Below are 21751 nucleotides of genomic sequence, written 5' to 3'. Positions count from 1 at the left end.
TCGGGAATGGAAAAGCGAAAAAATTCCTGAGAACGGGCGGGAATTCCCACTTGGAAACCCTAGCGATAAATAGAAAAACTGTCTAAGAGATACATTGTGAGTAGTATGTTTATTTCCTATTGTGGATATTACTGGATTCAAGGAGCTGATTTTCCCCATTTCCCAACCAACTTTTCTCGGGATTCGGGAATGGGAAAGTGAAAAGAAATCCTGAGAATGGGCGGGAATTCCTGCCAGGCAGCCCTAGGAAAGACATTTCACTACATTATGTCACATGAGGTCTGCAGGTGGCCATCTAAAGCTGCTTCAGCTGGACTAGGAGTGTTTGGCTTCCTCACATCATCTTCAGCATTTTGTTTTTCAGCCTTATTTTGTTCGCCTCATATGGTTGCAAAAAGGCTGTCATAGCCCCAAGCCTCACTATCATTTTCAAGACAGAAGAAGCAAAGGGGCGAGAAATGGCCTTTTCTTTAGTGACGCTGTGCTTTTTATCAGCAAAGCAAATCTCTGGGAGTTTCCCCAACTGGCTTTCTGTTACAGTGCATGGGCCAGAAGGAAGTCATGGCTGTTAGTGACCATGAGGGGGGCTGGGGAAATGAGTTTGTCTTAGGTCCTTGGGGCTCACCTCTGGGGCTTGACAATTCCCCTAAGATAAAATCTGGAAGAGGGGCGTGATTTTTATGTCACCAAGAAGGCTGTAACCATCTTCAGGTGTATAAAGAAGCGTTCCACAGAATTATAGTCTGAGGAGTGGACATCAATGTAGTAACTGTCAGTGTCCAGCCAGCACATACCACATGACCGCCTCTTCTTTACCATAACGTGCCATTCTGTCACATTTGATAGCTGGGTTTTCCCCTGAGATAACCAGAGAATGCTGTTGTATTTGACATGAGCGCGGTTTAAGGGAAGCAAACCAATCACTGTGGCTTTGGTTGGAGAGAATCTGAACAAGTCACGCCAAGAAGAACGTTGGGATTTCTGTTCTCTATGGAATGAATGCTGATGGGCTGGGGCCACAGGAGGACTTAGAACAGTTACATTCTTACACTTATCCAGTGAGGAAATGGATCCAGTGCAACCTTTGATTACTAGTAACAGTATCGTTAAGTGGAAAGTTGGTCTTTGAACAACAGGCAGAAACAGAGGAGGTAACTATCTCAGGAAAGGGCAGTCCTTGCCCTAAAATACCATCCTTGACAGTACGGAAGCTTTCGTCTACAGCTTGTAAAAGTCAGGACCACTGCTCAGTGGCCATGCAAACTCCATCATCATTCGGCCCAGGCTTGGGGGGATGACTGCAGGGAGGAAAAGAAAGCTAGTCGCCGGAATAAGCCCACAGAGAGGTACTCGTAGGGATTGAGCGCCTCAAGACAGTAGGCAGACAATAAATAAAAGCACGTATCTTCACAGGGCAGGGGAAATGAAAACGAACTCCTGGAAAACCTAGAAACCAGAGTTCATGTGTCAGGGAGGAGGCCAGATGGTGGCACCAGGAGGCGGAGGGTTAGTGTGGCTGAGCAGGGCTGTGGGTGCCTCTTGTCCTGGTGGACAGGCATGGGAGCAGAGGTGGAGGGGGCGGTTCTTCCTGTCTCACAGGGTGTGTGCTTCCACCCGGAGAGGGCAGTTTCCGGCAGCAGGGGGAATGAGGTCTGCAGTTCATCTCCTCTGTGCATGGACTCCTCCCGAAAGGTCAGCAGCAGGAGATGGCTAAAGCCCTCGCAGGTCTTTCGACGCTCGGGTGGTTTCGTCCATGCTGTTATTTTCTCAGCTTCCAATAACTTTTGACTCTTGAAAACATTTTCATTTACAATTTAGTGTCTGTAAAACTGGAGGCAATAATGGGCAGAGGATGTTCTTTGAATGAGAGAAGTTTCATGCCATGAAACGGGCTTCGCTGAAAGCAGCAGGTGGAAACCTCGCGTGTACCCCTCAGTGGAGAGCCGCACGGTGAAGCGAGGATGGTGGCGGGTGAAGAGGGTGCCCTAATTGTCCGCTTGCCCTGGTGTATGTGCTTTTCCCTCAGGAACGCTTGGCTTTTGAGGGATTGGGGACTTCAGGGGGGTGCAGTAAACAAGCGAGGCTCTGGTCTGTGTGTCTCTGGTCGTGTGTTCTAGCACACACTCTGGTTCTGTACTCAGTGCAGGATGTGAGAGCCTCTGGACACCGCCCTGGCTCAGACCGGCTGTTACAGAGCGAGACAGACCCATGCTGACTAAGGCGGCTTATGCAAATCTCCTGCCAACCGGATTTTTCAGAAGCTTAATTTCAGATGGGTCCTGCAGAGGTTTTTAAATAGTTTAGGATTTGGTTCTCTTCAGTTTTAAAAGACCTTCGTATAGAATAAGCTCTCTGTTAGGACTGATCAGGAATTAGTTGATTAGGTGGGATTAGGCCATTATTTCTTTACGGAGGATTACTAAGAGTGTTTTAGTTAAATGAAAATCATACAACAGCTTTTTAGCTTTCTTTTTTTTCCCTCTTCCTTTTTTTTTTTTTTGGTTCCATTTCCAGCTCCCATTCTATCCCATGGCCTGCCAAGCTTCCCCAGGTACTCCCCAGCGAAATACACTGTGAAGGCAGTTGTGTGAAGCTAAGCGCCTCTTCTTGGGTGGGTTAGAGCAGAAGTGCTTGGGATTCCGGGGTGCACTCCCACGCCACTTTGGGCTCTAAGCATTCCTCGTGCTGGGAGGTAGAGAGACGCCTGTTTAGAGTATCCCCCCCCCCCATCCCATTGTGACTGCAGACTCCAGGTGTGGGCTCGGTCTTGTTCTAAGGGCCCTGGACATTTGGAGGCCTTATTACAAAGGCACAGACTTGACTGTAGGTGTCGTGTTTCACGGCCATGCTACAGTGTGAGGAACGCGGCATGGCTTGTGCCTGGTGAACGCTGCTGGGCCTGTTGTGCTGCACGGTGATGGGAAACCAAAACCTTTCAGGGAGGCATAGCTCTTAACCTCTGTGCTGTGTGGCCCAGATCAGAATTCCATGTCATTTCAAAGCTCCTTAGGTGAGTAATTCCAGCTCCATTGCAGAGGAACATTGTCAGTGATGTCACTTGGTCGTCCGCAAGTGTTTCTTAAAATGAAGCCTAAGAACAACCTGCAGCAGCACCGCCTGGAGGGGTGGGAGCTTCTCAAATTCAGATTCCCAGGCACCGCCCAGACCTACTTAGGGGGGCAGGGCCCAGGCATCTGCATTTTAACATGCTCTTGGGTGAGTGTGGCTCCCACTAAGTGTCCGAGCCTTGTGGTGATCAGGAGTCCATGCCTGGCAGTGGCCCTGCCCCAGAGCACACTGGAATCCCAGGTGAGGAGTTGTGCCCAGTGTGTGCCCAGCCCATGCTGGCTCCAGCCTGGCAGGTGACCTACTGCGAAGGTTATGTGGGAAGTTTAGCTTCGATGGGGACAGCTGTGTTGGGCTGCCAGGACAAAATCACTCAAAGGACAGACTCACCCTTTTCTTCCTTTGAACTGGAAATCGTGTAAGTGGTCCATGGGTGAGGGCAAGGGGACAGACAGAACAGGCATTCGGGGCCTTGTTAGGGTCATCGGCTGTTCAGAGCCTTCATTCCAGTGTCCCTGTGCTAACACCCCCTACACACACACACACGCACACACACACGCACACACACGTGCGCACACACACACACGTCTCCGTATATCAGCAGGGGGTGAGGCAGCTGGGGATGGACAGAAACTATTTTCATTGATTCTTACAGGTTTTAAAGCTTCCTGGTCTTGCCAGTCTGAGCTTGACTCCCACACAGGCCCTCTTGGTTAGTCTCACCTGGCCTACAGGTGCACGGGACACTGGTACACTTTCAGCTGCTGAGTCTACTGGAGACCCTGAGGTCAGAGCGGCCCCAGGGCTCCCTCCGCTACACCTCCCGGCCCCGCCCTCAGTGTGTACTTCGGCACAGAATGGAGCTTGCCACGTCACTCTTCCTTGGAGTTAGGAGCTAAGGATCATACCTCTGGGCACGTCTCCCACGTCACCCCACCCTCCTCAGTACTGCCTTTGTTCTCCATCTGTACATTCGATTAGATTTAAAGCTTCTTGTTTGTGCCACAGGGTGAGCCCAGGCCGGCTCTGTGACTCAAGGTGAAAAACAAACAGCAGGGTAAACCTCAAAAGTAGAAGGAAGGAAAAGAAAAAAATGAATGAACTACAAAAACAAGAAACAAGAGGATTATGTAAGGCTCAGTCTTTGAAATCTCCACGAATACTAAATAATAAAAATATAGAAACATGATTAAATTATATTAGGAATAAAAAAGACATACTATAGATAAAGTAGAGTTTGTAAAGATCGTAAGGAAATTGTAAGTACACTTTTATGCATATAAATTTGAAAACTTATATGGAATGGATATTTTCTAGGAACGTGGTAATTACCAGAATCACTCAAGAAGTGGAAAACATAAATAGAAGAATGAAAGAACTCGTTAACAATACAAAGCTTGCTCTCCCAAAATTCACAAGGTTCAAGTGGTTTGCGTAACACACAGACTATTTTAGAGAACAGAAATCCGGAGAGCAACCCTGCTGCTTTGTGAGTGTAAGAGCTCGCAGTGGGCACCGGGGAGAAGAAATGTAAGAGCAGACATTACAGGCCAGTCGATCACACTGATGGTTACAGAGTCCAAAAAAAAAAAAAAAAGTCAAAAAAAAAGAAGTGGTACCTCGGTTTTCGAACGTCTCCGTTGACAAACATTTAGGTTTATGAACGCCGTAAATTTTATAGATCTATGGTATCATTAGATAGTAAAATTCATGTTAAATTTGCAATTTTAGGGGTTGATTTTAAGGGTCTGGAATAGCTTAATCCATTTTGCATTACTTTCTATGGGGAAACCGTGCCTCGGTTTTCGAATGTTTCAGAACTCGAACGGTCTTCCAGAATGGATTACGTTCGAGGTACCCCTGTACTTCACACACATATACACTCAATAATGTCGGTGGTGGTGAGCTTGCCTTGGAAAAGCAGGCCCACTGCCTCTCTCCCCTGAGCCATGGGGTCTTGTTACCATGGTGAGTGTATCCTGGTGCGAGACTTTACCCTTATCTTTGCAAAACCAGAATCTTTTTTTTCTTTTTTTTTCTTGCTTGTTTTATTTGGGTTTTTTTTTTTTTTCTGCTTTGCTTTGTTTTATTGTCAGCAAATCAAAGCTAGATTTGTCTATCAGGGGCAGGCTCAAACTAAATTCGCAGATTGCATGAATCCAGAATTTTAATCGTGTAAAAAGAAACCCATAGGACAGCAACCCCAGCCTTGAAATACCGTTGCCTTGCGTGACTCTGGTGCTGTTTCCCCTTGAATCGTTCCACGGGAAGCCGAGACATGGCTGGGGGCCTGCTTGCAGACACGCAGGAAGAGGTCCCTGCTGTGAAGGCTGACATTCGGTTTCCCCACTGCCAGCAGGTTTCCTCCTACACGGGACACCAAATCATAATGAGAACATGGGTTGGGCGTTGAATGCTCAGGGTAACATGGGCCTCATGTCCCTCTCTAGGGACGCCTCTGGAAGCCGGGACCCTGGATGTGCCCACGCAGGCTCAGAGATGTTTTTAACCTTGCTTTTTCAGTCTTGTAAAATGTGTGTATTTCCCATCTCTTCTGTGATAGAAACCTATTTTGTGTTAACATGATGCTTAATTATTATCAATCGAGTTGTGTAATATTTTCCTTAAAAATCTGAGTTAAATGGGCGTTTCATGGAGGTGGAGCAGTGTTTGCCCCGTGTTTCTGCATTCCCTGATGCTCTATTTGGTCACCATGGCCACCTCACAGCCAGTGGGGACTAGCTCCTGGCCCTGCCCCCTCCCCCTGGCCTCATGAGGTTCAGGAGCTCTCCTTCATTGACATGTGCTTCTCCATGTCCCCTGAATTTCTACCACCTGGCCTCTTCTTGCGGGACTAGGAATTCTTCGTCCTCTAAGTGACCGTGCAGTTCTCCATTCAGACCTTGTGTGTGCATTCACACGCGTGTCTCGGGCCCATCTCTTTGGCCCCGTTTTCAGGTGACTAGAGAAAGTTTCAGTCCATCTTCCATGATGACAGTCCCTGGTAACACACAGCTGCCAAATGTGTGTCATAAACCTGCCTTAGAATTACAGGGACCTTCCCAGTGTTCAGAGTCCTTTTTCATACATTTTTATTTGATGTCCCCAATAACCATGCAGGATTGTAAGGGCCGTTTTCACAGATTGTCCTCTGTGGTGTGAGCACCTCCGATGACAGGGTTAGTAACCAAGGTAAACCACGGGCAAAGACGCACTTCTGTATTACTCTGCTCACCACGAGTAGCCCTCTGTGTTGTCACACAGAGTCCTGAGCCTCCCAGCCTGAAGATGTCTACTTGCTGCTTTTCTCAGTGTCTTGGTCACCTGCAGTGTGACATCTGCATCAAAGGCAGGTGCCTCGGAGACAGTTACCTTCACCCTGAGGGCTACGTTGCTGCTGAGATCAGCCAGTTTTTCCATGCAGTCAAGAGTTCGCATATTAATAGCCTTGTGGCCTCAGAGAAATTTAAACCTAAATTAAGGATTTTTTAGAAGAATGTTTGTGTCCAGTTTCTGAGGTCCCAGAATGAGCACTGCTGACCCGTGCCCCGGAGACCTGCGTGAGCTTGACCTTGGCTGCAGCATCACGCTGGGAGGGAGAACAAACTTCCTGCTGGCTCTCCCTGCTGCTGACGTCAAATAAATGACACTTTCCACTATTCCCAAAGGAAGGCTGAGTGCGAATGGCCCGCAGCCCCCAGTGTCTCCATATCGAACAACTTTCGCCAGCTGTGCAGCAGTCGAGGCCACATGGCAGCCCTGCAGCAATTTGCACCAACATTTATTCTATTTCTTTTTAAAGAAATTCTACTACGCCCCCTTTCCTTGGTCCCGTGAGGATGTGCTACGTCACTGCGTGCAACATGCTCCTTAGTTTTCATTTAAAATAGGGCACCTCTCGCGTTTCTGCAGACTCCTAGCAAAGTCTGGTGCCTTCTGAATATGTATGTCAAGAAATTTTAGTAAAATATGAGAGCAGCCTCCCTGAGCATCGTGAGAAGTGTTTGCAGAGCGCTGAGGCGGTTCCCAAGGCCGGTGAAGACGAGGCTTCCTGCGGAGGAAAGGAGCGAGCAAGACAGGATTGGATCTGTTAAGCTATGATTTGAGAGTGGAAAATGTTTCCTTCTCTTTTTGTAATTCTCACGGGGCTGCGCAGGCCGGTGCTCAGAGCCGTGGAGGCAGTGTGCTGGGCCCAGCGTCCCCTCTGTGCTCATGGGACCTACCTGCAGAGGACAGGGCCTCCTTTCATTCCACATCGCAGTGCTGGGCAGTGACGGCAGTCTTTGGTCATTTGTTTACAGTTGACCCAGGCAGAGTCTTATCCTTCATTGAACAATCAGCTAATTCTTGAAATTGGAAAAATAAAACTAGCCTGTCAGTCTGCTTGTCCTTAAAGACTCAGCTGCTGGGAGCTCTAATGAGCAACAATATTACTTCCAGAAAGCATTTTCCCCCAAGCAGCAACTGTATGTTACACAGTTTCCTCGTGATTAATTAAAATCAAGCTAACCATTTTGTGATTCTGCCCTAATTGCTTTTTAATTGCAGCAGTTTTCTTGCTCATTTTCAGACTGTGCTTTTCTGAAGTAGTTCTCCCGGTCGGGATGGAGGGTCAGCGTCAGCCCCAGCTCCCACTTCAGTCCTGGACTGCTAGAGTGCTTGGGCCATGGCCGAGCATCTTGTAACGCTCGGGGGGTATACACGGTGGCTTGTAAACCCCCGTGTCCTCGTCCCACTGACTTCCCATTTGAGAAACTCCTCTAATTCTGGGAGCAGGTCGCTCACAGCTGTGTTCAACTTCATGGGACTGAGGAGCAGGTTTTTGTAATGCACTGGCCCCACGGAAGGTTTCGGCGTCTCGGGTCCCAGCGGCAGCGTGTGTAACCGTGTGAGCTGAGGGCATGCTCACAGCTCACGTGTGCCAGCGTGGAGGGACCCATTGTGGGGCTGACTGACAGGTCCCTGCCCTACTGCAGGCTCACAGCAAGACATTTCCCCCCTCTCCACCTCGGGTATTTCTGTTTCTTAGGGACAAAGATGCTCTAGCATCTATCCCAGCCTCTTTTCTGAGCTGGTGTCAGTAGTGTCACCAGATTGGTGACTCTGCCCTCAAACCATGCTGGGACTGCTTCCAGGATCCTCGCCGGTTGCAGCGTTCTCTCGGGATCTTCTGGAATGTTACCTCTCTGCTGGCGTTTCAGGTCCATGGAGCCTGCCCTCAAGGGTCCCTCGTGGGTTCTGCTAGCCTGGTCCTCCCTTTACTGGCCGTTTCTGTCTCTGGTGGAGGGTGCTTCAGCGACTCCAGCCTAGAGGTGTCAGAGTTGTGGTCTTCAGTGGCCGTTCTGTGCGCTGCCAGTTTTCTGTCTGTAGGGACCAGGCCTTACTGTGTCTGTGAGAAAGGCCTTGTTGTAACTGGCCCGTAGTTTGCAGGCCTGCTCCCTGAATGGCTTTGTTCCCAGGCATTCCCAGGCTTCTCTCAGCAGAGCTGCCGGGCTGAGGTTACCGTCTGTCCATCCCTCACACGCGCCGGCTTGCACCGTCACCTGCATTGTTGGGAGCCGGCCTGGTGGGGTGAGGGCCGTGCACCCTGCTGTCCAGGGTCAGGGTGAGCAGTCCGGGGTCCTGCCAGGTTGCAAATACAGTTTTGTGAAGAGGAACAGGAGCTCCTCACACTTGCTGTAGGCAGAGTGGGAAACGAGGAGAGAGCAGCGACAGAACCACTGTGAACCGCCAGAAAATCGCGTCTTGGGGTGTGTCTGCGTGTGACAGTAAACGGGTCTCATGGTTTCAAAACATACTTTTCTCAACATGTTAGAAAGATGTTCTCAATATGTTACTTTTCGCTGAAATCTTTCAACTTTCAAAACACTAACTTTGGTTGTGTATTTCTGTTCCCTTCTGCCCCATTGTCACTTTACCTCAGAAGAGGCCAGAACCTTATATGGACAACAGGTTCACCCTAGAACGTCCCTCCTGGAGGCTCAGCCTGCGTACCCCCGGGGCCTGGCCGAGGCTGGTCTGGTCCGCTGTGCAGAGCACCCTAGAACGTCCCTCCTGGAGGCTCAGCCTGCGTACCCCCGGGGCCTGGCCAAGGCTGGTCTGGTCCGCTGTGCAGAGCACCCTAGAACGTCCCTCCTGGAGGCTCAGCCTGCGTACCCCCGGGGCCTGGCCGAGGCTGGTCTGGTCCGCTGTGCAGAGCACCCTAGAACGTCCCTCCTGGAGGCTCAGCCTGCGTACCCCCGGGGCCTGGCCGAGGCTGGTCTGGTTCGCTGTGCAGAGCACCCTAGAACGTCCCTCCTGGAGGCTCAGCCTGCGTACCCCCGGGGCCTGGCCGAGGCTGGTCTGGTCCGCTGTGCAGAGCACCCTAGAACGTCCCTCCTGGAGGCTCAGCCTGCGTACCCCCGGGGCCTGGCCGAGGCTGGTCTGGTCCGCTGTGCAGAGCACCCTAGAACGTCCCTCCTGGAGGCTCAGCCTGCGTACCCCCGGGGCCTGGCCGAGGCTGGTCTGGTCCGCTGTGCAGAGCACGTTCTTGCTCTTCCTCAGGTGTCAGCGGAAGCAGTGGCGGGTGGACCTCCCGGCCACCAGTGTGGTGATCACGTTTCACAATGAAGCCAGGTCGGCCTTGCTCAGGACGGTGGTCAGGTGAGTCCGGGGGATGCCGCCCACTGCCCACGCGGGAGGGATACTGTCCCCGCAGAGCCAGGTCGGGCGTCACCTGGTGTGCACTTCAAGGAGAGGCCGGTGGCTCCTCCAGCGAGGATTGGCGCCAAAATATGAGAATTCTCACCCCAAGTGATGCCCATGAAAGGCCTACACCCTTTATCTTTGTCTTTTCTCAGTGTGCTGAAGAAAAGTCCGCCCCACCTGATAAAAGAAATCGTCTTGGTGGATGATTACAGCAACGACCGTAAGTACTGAGGCCCCCCCCCCCCAGGTTTGTCCCCCTCAGTGCCGGCTTCCTGTGCTGGGGGTGTGATGAGGAGTTTCCTGAAAAGGCCAGAAATCTGGGCTGCAGAAAGGAGGCACCTCTGTGATGCCTGAGGATGTCACCGGCTGTCGATGTCCAAGAGTTGCTTTTTGAACGGAACGCGGAGCCCCTGACAAGCTTGAGGCTCAAAGTGCTCTGCTTCTTTTCTTTTCCTAGCTGAGGACGGGGCTCTCTTGGGGAAAATCGAGAAAGTACGAGTCCTCAGAAACGATCGGCGAGAAGGTAAGGCTACTCATAATTCCACAGGAAGACCATTGAATTCTGAGTTGTCCTGAGCCTGGCAATTACAGAAAGAAAGGTTCCCATTGGAAGAACAGTTAGCCGTGTACACCTGCCATCTGTCTCCCTCTATCACGGCCTCTAGGGAACTTCTCTCAGCAAACAAACGACAGACACTCAAAGCTTCACTAATTGACATTGTTTGTATACTGGGGCAAGAGAGCAAGAGACATTTTCATTTCCGTATTTAGAAAATTAGCTTCTCCTTCTTTTACAACCTAGGAAGTCTGTTCAGTCCCTTGAGCACTAGAGTTTAGAAGAAAAAGGAAGATTCAGCAATGAGATGCTTAATGACTCCGTCCTCCAGGCATCTGACAAATGACAGGGAGTGTCCAGCCAAGGCAGCCCGTCCTAAGCGGGAACGAGCCTGTAGTCCATGCTTCTTGGGTTTTGCAAATGCCAGCCTCAGCCTCTTTGCTGAGCTGGGCTCGTCGAGTCTACTTTGTTGGCAGTTACAAGAGAGTCTCCAAAGGGGGAGGTGTTGCTTTGAAGTGACTGGAAAGGAAGCTCCAGCCGTCATGTGATGAGCACCTGGTGTGTCCGTGTCCTCAGAGAGCGTGGTGGCTGGACCCTGGGCTTCTCCAGGGTCTGAAAAACCTGTCTGCCGATCTTGAAAGCAGGGCCGTTTTTGCTGTTGATCCCGGGCTGGTGGCTGTCGTCTGATCAGTGTGCACTGTTCCTCCTGGTTCTCTGTGCAGTCCAGCTGGAGTAAGGATTGCGCTGCTTCTTACTTAGCAAGAAGGTAATCAGCCAGGAAAGTGGTCAGAGCGATGTCATCAGCAGCGTAGTTAACCAGCTGGAGGCCGTCCACCACATGGTCCAGATACACAGCGTGGGACCGGCCTTGCCCCTCAGGGAGCTGTTTGCTGGGTTCACACTCGTCTTCCGAGCTTCAAGTCCACCCAAATCTTGAGATCAAACCAAAATCTTGCATTGCATTTGGCCCTAAACAAACTACATGATCACTTTTGAATTTGAACTCAAAGTATCTGCTGGCGCAGGGAAAAAGAAAAGGAGGACAAAAAAATATGTTCCATTTTCCAGGCCTTAGAGAGTGCTTTTAAACCGCTTACAAATCAAAAAAAAAGGTATCTAAACATAGACTTTTCATTTGCTGTAAGTTATGTTATGTATGGGTATGTATGTGTTGTGTGCGTGTGTGTATGTATGTGTATGTGTGTGCGTTTGTATGGGTGTATGCCTGTGTGTATGCATGTATGTGTATGGGTGTGTGTACTTACCCCATGTATTTAAACATCTACACAAGAAGACAGAGAAAACAGTCACATAAATATCAGGTTGTCAGAGAGAGGCCTTGGGTTCCATATTAGTGCTCGGCCGTCACTGCCGGCAGTTCTCAATCTGATGCTTTATTAGAACCGCTGGGGAACTGAAAGATGACCCTGGCTTGACCCTACCCACAATTAAAGAAAAATGTCTGGATTTCTAGGGGTGAGGCCTGGGCATCAGCATTTTTTAAGCTACTTAGATGACTGTGATGTGCTCTGAAAGTTGAAAACCTAATACTTCTTCTTGTGTTACAGATGGAAATATTAAACCCAAAGACATTAAGTGGCTTTCTCAAGGTCATTTAGCTGTTTAATGACAGCGATGGGGCCAAAACCATGTTCAGAAACTGAATTCTCTGCATTTTTTTTATTCCTACTGTCTTGCCTTCTTTTGTATTGATTTATTTGTTCCAGTTTTATTGAGACATAATTGACATATAACAGTATTTGTTCAAGATGTACAAAACAGTGATTAGAAATATGTATAGATTGTGAAATGGTCACAGTAAGTTTCAGTGACATCCATCACCACACACAGTTACTATTTTTTTCTTGTCATGAGAACTATTACGATTTATCTCTTAGCAACTTTCAATTATGCAGTACAGTATGTTAATTATAGTCACCATGCTGTATATTACATCCCCAGGACTTATAACTGGTAATTTGTACCCTTTGACCCTCTTCACTTGTTTCCCCCACCCCCCACACCCTGCCTCTGGCAACCACCAATCTGTTCTGAGTCTATGAATTCAGAGTTTTTAGATTCCACATATAAGTGAGATCATATAGTATTTGTCTTTCTCTGTCTGACTTATTTCACTTACATAATACCCTCTAGGTCCATTAATGTTAGTGCAGATGGCAGGATTTCTCGTTTTTTATGGCTGAATATTTGTGTGTGTGTGTGTGTGTGTGAGAGAGAGAGAGAGAGAGAGAGATTTCTTTATCCTATCCTCTATCAGACACTTAGGTGCCTTCCATGTCTTGGCTATTGTAAGTAATGCTGCAGTGAACATGGGGTGCAGATATCTCTTTGAGTTAGTGATTTTGTTTCTTTTGGATAAATACGCAGAAATGGAAATCTTGGATCATAAGGTAGTTCTATTTTTAATTGTTTGAGGAACCTCCATACTGTTTTCCACAGCAGCTGCACCAATCTGCAATCCCACCAACAGTGCACAGGGGTTCCCTTTTCTCCATATCCTCGCCAGCGCTTACCTTTTGTCTTTTTTATGGCAGCCATTTGACAGGTGAGGTGATACCTAGTTGTGGTTTTGATTTGATTTCCTAGACATGACTAGTAATGTTGAGCGTCTTTTTATATACCTGTTGGCCATATGTATAGCTTTTGGAAAAGTATCTACTCGGTGTCTCTGCCCTTCTTTTACTTGGATTGCTTGTCGGGTTTTTGTTTTTGTTTTTGCTATTGAATTGTAGAAGTTCTTCATATACTTTGGATATTAACCCCTTATTAGATATATGATTTGCAAGTATTTTCTCCCATTCCAGTTTGCCTTTTCATTTTGTGAATTTTTTTTTCTTTGTAGGAGCTTTTTAGTTGGATATCACATTTGTTTATTTTTGTTTTTGTTGTCTGTGTTTCTGGTGTCAAATACAAAAAAAATTGTTGCCAAAATTGATGTCAAGGCACTTACCCCCTATATTTTCTTCTAGGAGTTTTATAGTTTTAGGTCTTACATTAAAGTCTTTAATCTATTTTGACGTAATTTTTGTGTGCAGTGCGAGATAAGGTCCAGTTTCATTCTTTTGCATGTGTCTGTCCAGTTTCCACAACAGCATTCATTGAGGAGACTGTCCTTTCCCCATTGTATAGTTTTGGCTTCTTTGTTGTAGATTAATGGACCATGTATGCATGGGTTTATTTCTGGGCTCTCTCTTCTGTCCCATTGATGTATACTTCTGTTTTTATGCCAATACCATACTGTTTCGATCACTATAGCTTTGTAATATAGTTAATACAGTTTGAAATGATTTTTTTACGATTCCATTTGACTTCTTGTAGCTGTGTATACTTTTTTTAGTGGATGCTTTGAGGATAACAACATACATCTTTATCATATAACCATCTACTTAGAGTCAGTGTTGCACCACTTTACCTATTGTGCTTCCCCAACAATAAGACCGGGTCTTATATTAAGGTTTACTCCAAAAGATGCATTAGGGTTTATGTTCAGGGGATGTCATTCTGAAAAATCATGCTAGGGCTTCTTTTCCGGTAAGGTCTTATTTTGGGGGAAACATGGTGACATGTAAGAACCTGGTGACATTTTATTTCCACCTCTATTCCCTGTTCTATGTAATGTTATCATAAGGTTTTCTTCTACATGTATTTTAAACCTCACAAAGAAGTGTTAAAATGTTTGCTTTAAATAACCAGTTATCTTTTAAAGAAATCAAGAGAATATGTATATGGACTGTTAAATGTATCCTCATATTTTTCATTTCCAGAATCTTCTTTCCTTTGCGTAGTTTCAGATTTCCATCTAGTGACATTTCCCTTCAGACCAAAGAACTTCCTCTAGAACTTTCTTTTTCTTGTAGTCAATAAAACCTCTCAGTTTTTGTTTACCTGAATAATCTTTCTTTGTCCATTATTGAAAATATTTTCTCTGCACAGAATTCTGAGTTGACAGTTTTTCCTTCAGCACTTTAAAAATGCCATTCCAGTGTCTTCTGGCCTCTGTTTTCTGTTCAGAATGTATTGTCCCTTGCATGTCATTGGTGTTTCTTCCGGCTTCTTCATAGATTATTTCTTCATCTTCAGTGTTTAGGAGTTTAACTATGACGTGCCTGGATTCAGTTTTCTTTGTATTTATTCTGCTTCAGCTTTGCTGATCCTGTTGAATATGGAATCTGGTGTTTTCCCCAAAATTTGGGGAATTAATTAGCCTTTTATTTCTTCATGTATTTTTTTCTGCCTCGTTCTTGGACTTCAGTTGCAAGAAGTGTAACCACTTGATATTATCTCACAGAGCACTTAGACTTCTCTCTTTCTCTCCCTCTCCCTCTCCCTTTTCCTCTCTCTCTCTCTGTCCCTCAATATTTTTTCTCTCTGTTCACCAGATAGATCAATTTCTATTGCTCCATCTTCAAGTTCACTGGTCCTTCTGCCATCCCCATTCTGCTGTTAAACCCAGTCAGTGAATTTTTCATTTCAGAAATAGCAATTTTCAGTTCTGGAATATCCATTTGAATCTTACGGTTTTTATTTCTCTGCTGAGATTCTCCATCTGTTCACTTATTACAACCATCATTTTCTTTGAGTTCTTGTACATAGTACAATAGATGCTTTACATTTTTCACCTGTTAATTCCAATATCTGGGTCCTGTCAGTGTGAGTTTCTGTTGACATTTTTCTTCTGGGTGTGGGTCACATTTTCCTACTTTTACTCAGGCCTAGAAATTTTTTATTTTATAATGGACATTGTAAATTACAGATTCTGTGTTTTTTTTTCCTTTAGAGAGTTTTTTTTTTCTTTAGAGAGTGTTGATCTTTGTTGTATTGGACAGTTAAATTATTGGCTGATGACCTTGAACTTGTGTAGGCTTGTCTTTGTACTTTTCTAGGATGAATATATCTTGGGTAAATCCCTTATTCCTGAGATAGTCTGTATTCCTAGATGTGTTTCTCCTGGAGTTTATGTAGAACTGAGGTTTTTACCAAGCCCTTCTAACTTGGTGGGATTGAAGTTCCAAATTTTATGACCCTGTGGTGGATACCAGCTGGAATCCGAGTTCTTTCTGCTTTCTTAATTATTTCTTTTCAGACTCCTTGGGTCTCCCCTGTGCCTGCATGTTCAGGAGTTAGCCACAGATTTGAAGGGAGGTTGCCATTAGATTTGGGGTTTACCCCTTTCCAGGACCTTGTCCTCCAGTTGCCCACCAGCCTGGAAGTCCAGAATGCGGTCCTCTGACGTCTCCGCCGGAAAGGCTGCGTTGCAGTGGGTTGGAGAGCAACTTCAGGGGAACGCCATATAAACACAGACTTCACTCGGTGTGATTTTCTTCTTTTAAGGGTTGAATCCCCTCTAGTTTCTGCCTGCTTCTGGCTAGTCTTGAGCCCTTTTCAATATTGCTTTTTCTGTTTTGCTCAGAGTTTATCATTGTTATCTGAGTGAGGGTTTGCAATTCCAGAACTAGGAATCTTCTGTCTTGTTCCCCTCCTCTAGCATACAGCTCTGTAAGAATCACTGAAACCCCATTTCGACTACTCTATAGAAAGGAAGTTAAGACACTTATCTTCACTGGCTGTGAATAGTCATGTCACTTTCGTGTTTAAAGCCCAACATACATAGCAAAGCCATTTATGACCTCATTATCTAGGGATAAATGTGCTATTTATGAAAAGACTTGGTGTGATAATGAAAATGTGAGTTAACAGATCACAAGTATATACATTGTGTGCTTTGATTAGTAGTGTAACTAATTTTGTGTAAAAGTTACAATGTTGGGATTTGTTATTTCTGTTACGCAACTTGAGATAAGTCTTAGAATACAGAGGTATTTACAACACTGTTACCATTAAATTATCACCATTGAAATCAGCACCATTAGCACCTAAAGTGTCTGGGTGACACGTTCTTTAGCCCAGTTAACTAGAAAACTGTTTCTGTGTCAGAGGAAAATAGCTTTGAAAGTCCTACACCTCAGTTATTTGATAAAGGAGACTTCATTATGTAAATGCCTTTGTCAGAAGGCAGTAGTTCTAAGAAAGGTGTCTTCCTAGTCATCCAAGTGACTTAAAAAAAAAAGTCCCGACAGGACTCGGTCTTGGTGGCCAAGGGCAGTGTTGACCTGTCCACACAAGCTGCGGTGAGCTCTGCCCAGCCAGAGGGCAGCAGAGCCAAGCGGGGTGCTGGCATAGTGCTGGGCGTGCTGTGCTCACACCCTTCATTCTCCCCCCTTCACAGGCCTGATGCGCTCACGGGTGCGGGGGGCCGATGCGGCCCAGGCGAAGGTCCTGACGTTCCTGGACAGCCACTGTGAGTGCAACGACCACTGGCTGGAGCCCCTGCTGGAGAGGGTGGCCGAGGTGAGGCAGGCTCACGGTGCTTTTCCCTGATTCTGGAAAGGGGGAACATTTGTTCTCATGGTAGGAGTCTGTCAGTCGGGAAGAACCTCACTTGACAAGTAGGAGGCAGGGCCAGCAAAGGCCAGTGCAAACCTGATGGGTGTACACCTCTTCTTAGGTGGAGATGGGTGTCGGCTCCTCCTTCCCTGCAGCTCTGCAACCAGCTCCGTGAGTCAGGAGGGCAGGGTGCTCATGGTAGCTGAGTGCTTGCTGCTGTCGCTGTGGGGGCCCCTGGGGATACGACTGGGCTGTGAGAGCGGCTTGCAGGTTCGTGGGGGAGGGGCGCAGCAACCGCACAGCGGCTGTGTAGACTCTCCAGGGGGCCACAGGCACTTTTTGTGCACCTTTGTCTTCTAGAAGCGTCATCACTGTATTACATCTGCCCTTTTGTCATTTCTCTTGCCTTCTGCTTGTTTTATTGACTTTCTTTCCTCCCGACTGAGAAAGCCTTTCCTTGGGGTGATAGAGCAAACCTAAAGTACTGGAAACAAAATGAGCAAGGTGTTCTTGTACAGCACAGCCAGGCTAGCTGATGGGCAGTAAGTCTGGACTATGAAATAACCGCGGGCTACTGGTATTTTGATAATCATATTCACCACCGCTTACCAGATTCTAACCACATACTAGACACTTTGTATATTACCTTTAACCCAGGTGTTACCCCATTTGACAGGTGAGAAAACTGGTTCAGGGAACTTGAATAACTTATCGAAAAGCATGCAGGTGGCAGGGCCAGGATTGCAAGGCAGGGGTCGCTACTACCCTGGCCGAGCCTCTTTGTACACGCACACGGCTCGCTCCGAGAAGAGCCCGTCTGGCTGCCCCTGCCCACCCCTCCCTCCACCGCTGCCTCGGAATGCAGGGACAACACAAAAACTGCAGCCAAGATATTAGTGTGTGTGAAGGCCACTGGCTTCTGTACTTACATCTCAAGGACCCCTTCTTTCCGAAATTAAGGGTGGAAAGAGTTGAGAGTATTGATTCTCACTAATTGCAGTCCAGTCAGAAGAACTAGGAATAAACGAAGCAGACTTACAAGTACAGCCCCCGTGTCCTCTGCTCCCACCCGCAGGCACAGGCCAGGCCGGCCAGGGGCCTTGTCCTCTCACTTTAGCACAGCCATGGGCTTTCTTCCCATGCCCCTCAGCTGGGTGCCGTTAGAGTTTTGTACTCTCGCGGTGTGTTTCTCTGGTGTATTATGTTCTGAGTTGTGCCAGTTCGGTGTCTGACTGGCTTTCGACATCTTTCTTTTGGCTCACACGGGTTCTTTAAATGGCTCGGTGGGCACTCCTTTGTTAACGTCAGCTGGGCAGGGCCTCCCACCAGCACCAGCCACATGACTATGAGGAGGACAGGAGGTGGAAAGGCCTTGTGTCCCAGCCTCTCCTGCCGGAACAGTGGCGGTGCGGCGTGGAGAGATGCCGCAGCCTCTGAGGAGGCTTTTGTTCGTAGACTCAGTGTAGACAGACTGAGAATCTGGAATTCTCTAGTCACTTTGTTGTACCTCCTGCTGTAATAACACTGGCCCTCTGCACGTCACAGCCCCTCGTGTGCCCGTAGAAACGTGCTCCCAACTTGGCTGTGTGGGCGTCTCAGCCACCAGTCCACCCCTGAGCTTCCCTGCAGCTCACAGATAACTGAGCTCAGATTCTGTCAGAATGAAAACAGCCAATGGTTGGAAGTTTAGACGTTTGGGAAAACAGAAAAGGACCCTGGGAACACGCTGGTGTCATCCAAGGCTTCAGCCAAATGAGCTGAGCCTGGACTGTCTCCTGCCCAGCCGCCGCCACCGTCCCTCAGTGCAAAATGGGCCCCGTCTGTGGTGGCACAGAGCAGACGCCTAGCTGGGCGGGCCAGGGACACGGGGACCGGGACACGGGCACCGGCTCCCCGCAGCGGCCAGCACGCACACGCTCTCCTGTGGCCGGGTCTGTGTGTGGCTGGTACCTACTCCCGTCCTTTGTCATTTGTTCCAGGACAGGACTCGTGTCGTGTCGCCCATCATCGATGTCATCAACATGGACAACTTCCAGTACGTGGGGGCGTCCGCTGACTTAAAAGGCGGTAGGTGCTGCCACATCCCCCGCCTGGCCGTCCCCTCCCTCCACACCATGTCTCAGCGCCGTTCCCTCTCATGGCACGGCTGACGGTGACAGCAGCTTCCGCATGGCTGTACCTGTGCCCTAGCTGAGTCCCGTCATGAGGGCTGTCACTCCCGTTAGCGGTTCCTTTTCCCTCTCCTCTCGTGCCTCCCTGACCTCCTGTGGCCACTGTGACACAGGCTCAGCACGCACTCCCGGTGTCATCTTTAGTCAGAAGATGCAGCCTTCTCGCTGGGTGTCGGGGAGGGGCCCCAGGCCGCATGTGACAAGTGCCCCAGAGCTTAGGCTCGAGGAGTTTAAGGGGCCAGAGCCCCGCTGCACCTCCTTTCTCATGCCGGCTCCTCAGCCTGCGTGTCCTTGGTGGCAAAGCCATCTGCCTGGTCACCCAGGTGGACACGTGGTCACCACCCAAGCCCACTGCCACCAAGTCCTGCTGATTGTACCCCCGACGTGTGGTTGGTTGTTGGTGCCTCCTCCCCACCCAGACCACCCACCTCACTGCTGGGTAACGTGTGTCTGAAGGACCACACCAGTGTCGTTGGTCCTCACAGCGTTTGGACGTGTCCCCTCAAACCCACCCTCCATGGAGCCCCCAGAATGTGTAATACTCTTCTTTACCTTCTTCAAAATGATCGAAGGCCCCAAAGAACTTTGGATCATGTGGGTTATAACATCACCATTCACTGTATTAGAAAGTAAAGCTGAGACATTGTTGAAACACAAGTCCTGTTGTCCGTCAGAGTGCTGAGACTACATGTCCCACAGCTTCTGGAAAACTCTCTCATGCACTTTTGGAAGGATGAGCGTCAATTGACAAAGGCATGTAAGGCTTAGTATAAATATAAAAGTTGTTTTGATGTTGTGGACCCCCTGAAAGGGTGTGTGGACCCCAGTGGCTCCTAGAACACACACGAAGTGCTTCCTGATGCTGACGGAGCGCAGGAGCAGCCACACTGCCCACTCTCAGGGACTGGTCGTCTTCCCTGCGGCTCTGACTGGCTGTCCCCGTGTCCCCAGGATTGTATGTGTGGAGGGGGTGACCTGTGCTCCCCAGGACTCTGCCATAGCCCAGCAGGAAACGCTCCATGCTTTGAGAGTCAGCTAGTTGGTGACCTCGCGTCTCAGAACTCGGCCGAGAGTCCAGAGGTCAGCAAAGACCGCTCGGAGCCACTGAAGAGCTGTCAAAGCCTTGCCTGTTTGTGCGAGTTGGTCACTATTAACCCTGTCACCTGCCACCAGAGAGTCTTGTCCAGCCGCCCAGCATCCATTCCTTTGTGTAAGACAAGGGGCTGCTTCTCCCACCTCCTGGCATTTTGAGCTCATTAGACGTCTGTTCCAGGGGCTGCCAGATGGCTCAGTTCGTTAGAGCGCAGAGCTCTCAGCAACAAGGTTGCTGGTTCAATTCCCGCATGGGATGGTGGGCTGTGCCGCCTGCAACTAAAGATTGAAAACGGTGACTGGATTTGGAGCTGAGCTGCGTCCTCTACAACTAGATTGAAGGACAACGACTTGGACCTGATGGGCCCTGGAGAGACACTGTTCCCCAATATTCCCCGACTAAAAAAAAAAAAAAAAAAAGCAGATGCCTGCTCCAGAACGACACACAGAGTGTCGGCTGACAGTCTGGCATCAGTAAAGAAGGCAGTGAGACTGTCAGATTGGGCTGGGACCTCTGAGTGAGCCTCTCTCAGGCCATGTCACTGTGGGCAGGCAGTTTCACCTCTGTCCTCAGCACCCCCATCTGAGAAGTGGGATGATAATCGTCCTGCCACAGAGGGTAGTGAAGGGGTCGGAATGGCCAGCGTGAGGTCAGCGGTATGACCAGGCAGCTCTCCCGTCCCCAGGCATCAGCAAGAGGTCATTCGTGCTGGGAGACTACTTATGTTGGGAAACATAAAATTCAGGAGAGATGCTCAATAATTAGCGAGAGGTTTGGGGCTTTTTATTATTGAGAAAGACCCCGAGTACTACCAGAGCTCAGATCCCACGGCTCTCCTTCTCTCACGAAGCTGCTTGTGTCAGGGCGTGTGTGGGGACACAAGGTGCCCTATGGTGGGGTGTAGGCGGCTGTGGGGACGCAAGGTGCCCTGTGGTGGGTGCAGGTGGTTGTGGGGACACGAGGTGCCCTGTGGTGGGGTGCAAATGGGTGTGGGGACGCGAGGTGCCCTGTGGTGGGGTGCAAATGGGTGTGGGGACGCGAGGTGCCCTGTGGTGGGTGCAGGTGGGTGTGGGGACGCGAGGTGCCCTGTGGTGGGTGCAGGTGGGTGTGGGGACGCGAGGTGCCCTGTGGTGGGGTGCAAATGGGTGTGGGGACGCGAGGTGCCCTGTGGTGGGTGCAGGTGGGTGTGGGGACGCGAGGTGCCCTGTGGTGGGTGCAGGTGGGTGTGGGGACGCGAGGTGCCCTGCGGTGGGTGCAGGTGGGTGTAGGGACACGAGGTGCCCTGTGGTGGGGTGCAGGCAGGTGTGGTGGGGTACAGGCCTCTTGCTGCACTGGAACAATGAGGACCACACTCCCTCTGAGAGCATTTTATGGACTCCATTTAGGGGAAAAAAAGGATTTTTTTACAAGGATTTAGCACATTCTTAAAATCTAACATTGCCTATCTCTTTGGACTAAATTAATAAAATCATATCGAACATTGAAAAACCACAGGCAGTTTGTGTGGACTGGCCAGCTGAGGCCTCTGCATCCACTGCTGGTAATAGCCCCGGCCAGCCCGTCCTTTCTGTGGGTGGCATGTCTGAGGCAGGCTGGCTGCCTCGGGAGACGGCAGCCTAGGGCCTGTGTCAGTTTCCTCTCCTGCGTCACTGCCCCCCTGCCTGGTCCCCCAGCCACTCACTCCCTCTTTGCTGCCTGCTACACTCTGCAGTGACCGCTGGGGGCCTTTTCGGTCCCGTGCCTTTGGCTGCGCAATGAAGTGTGCTGAGCTGG

General features: G+C 49.0%; 1 protein-coding gene across 2 annotated transcripts in view; it reads left to right on the top strand.

Annotated features, from left to right (window-relative positions):
• The window catches only part of GALNT2 (polypeptide N-acetylgalactosaminyltransferase 2), a 174914-nt gene that overhangs the window by 127898 nt on the left and 25265 nt on the right, over positions 1-21751 (top strand). For both annotated transcript variants that reach the window (XR_013992669.1, XM_081039308.1), the window contains exons 4-8: positions 9610-9708; positions 9906-9973; positions 10211-10276; positions 16557-16678; positions 18694-18781. Coding sequence is in view for 1 of the 2 variants with exons in the window: in XM_081039308.1 (XP_080895434.1) it covers positions 9610-9708; positions 9906-9973; positions 10211-10276; positions 16557-16678; positions 18694-18781 (443 nt within the window). In the remaining variant the exon portion in view is untranslated. The remainder of the gene's footprint in view (positions 1-9609; positions 9709-9905; positions 9974-10210; positions 10277-16556; positions 16679-18693; positions 18782-21751) is intronic.

This window comes from Rhinolophus hipposideros, assembly GCF_964194185.1.
Source record: "Rhinolophus hipposideros genome assembly, chromosome: 26".
NCBI classification, from domain to species: Eukaryota; Metazoa; Chordata; class Mammalia; order Chiroptera; family Rhinolophidae; genus Rhinolophus; species Rhinolophus hipposideros.
The sequence above is the reverse complement of the archived record's forward strand: the minus strand, read 5'-3'. Positions and strand labels throughout refer to the sequence as shown.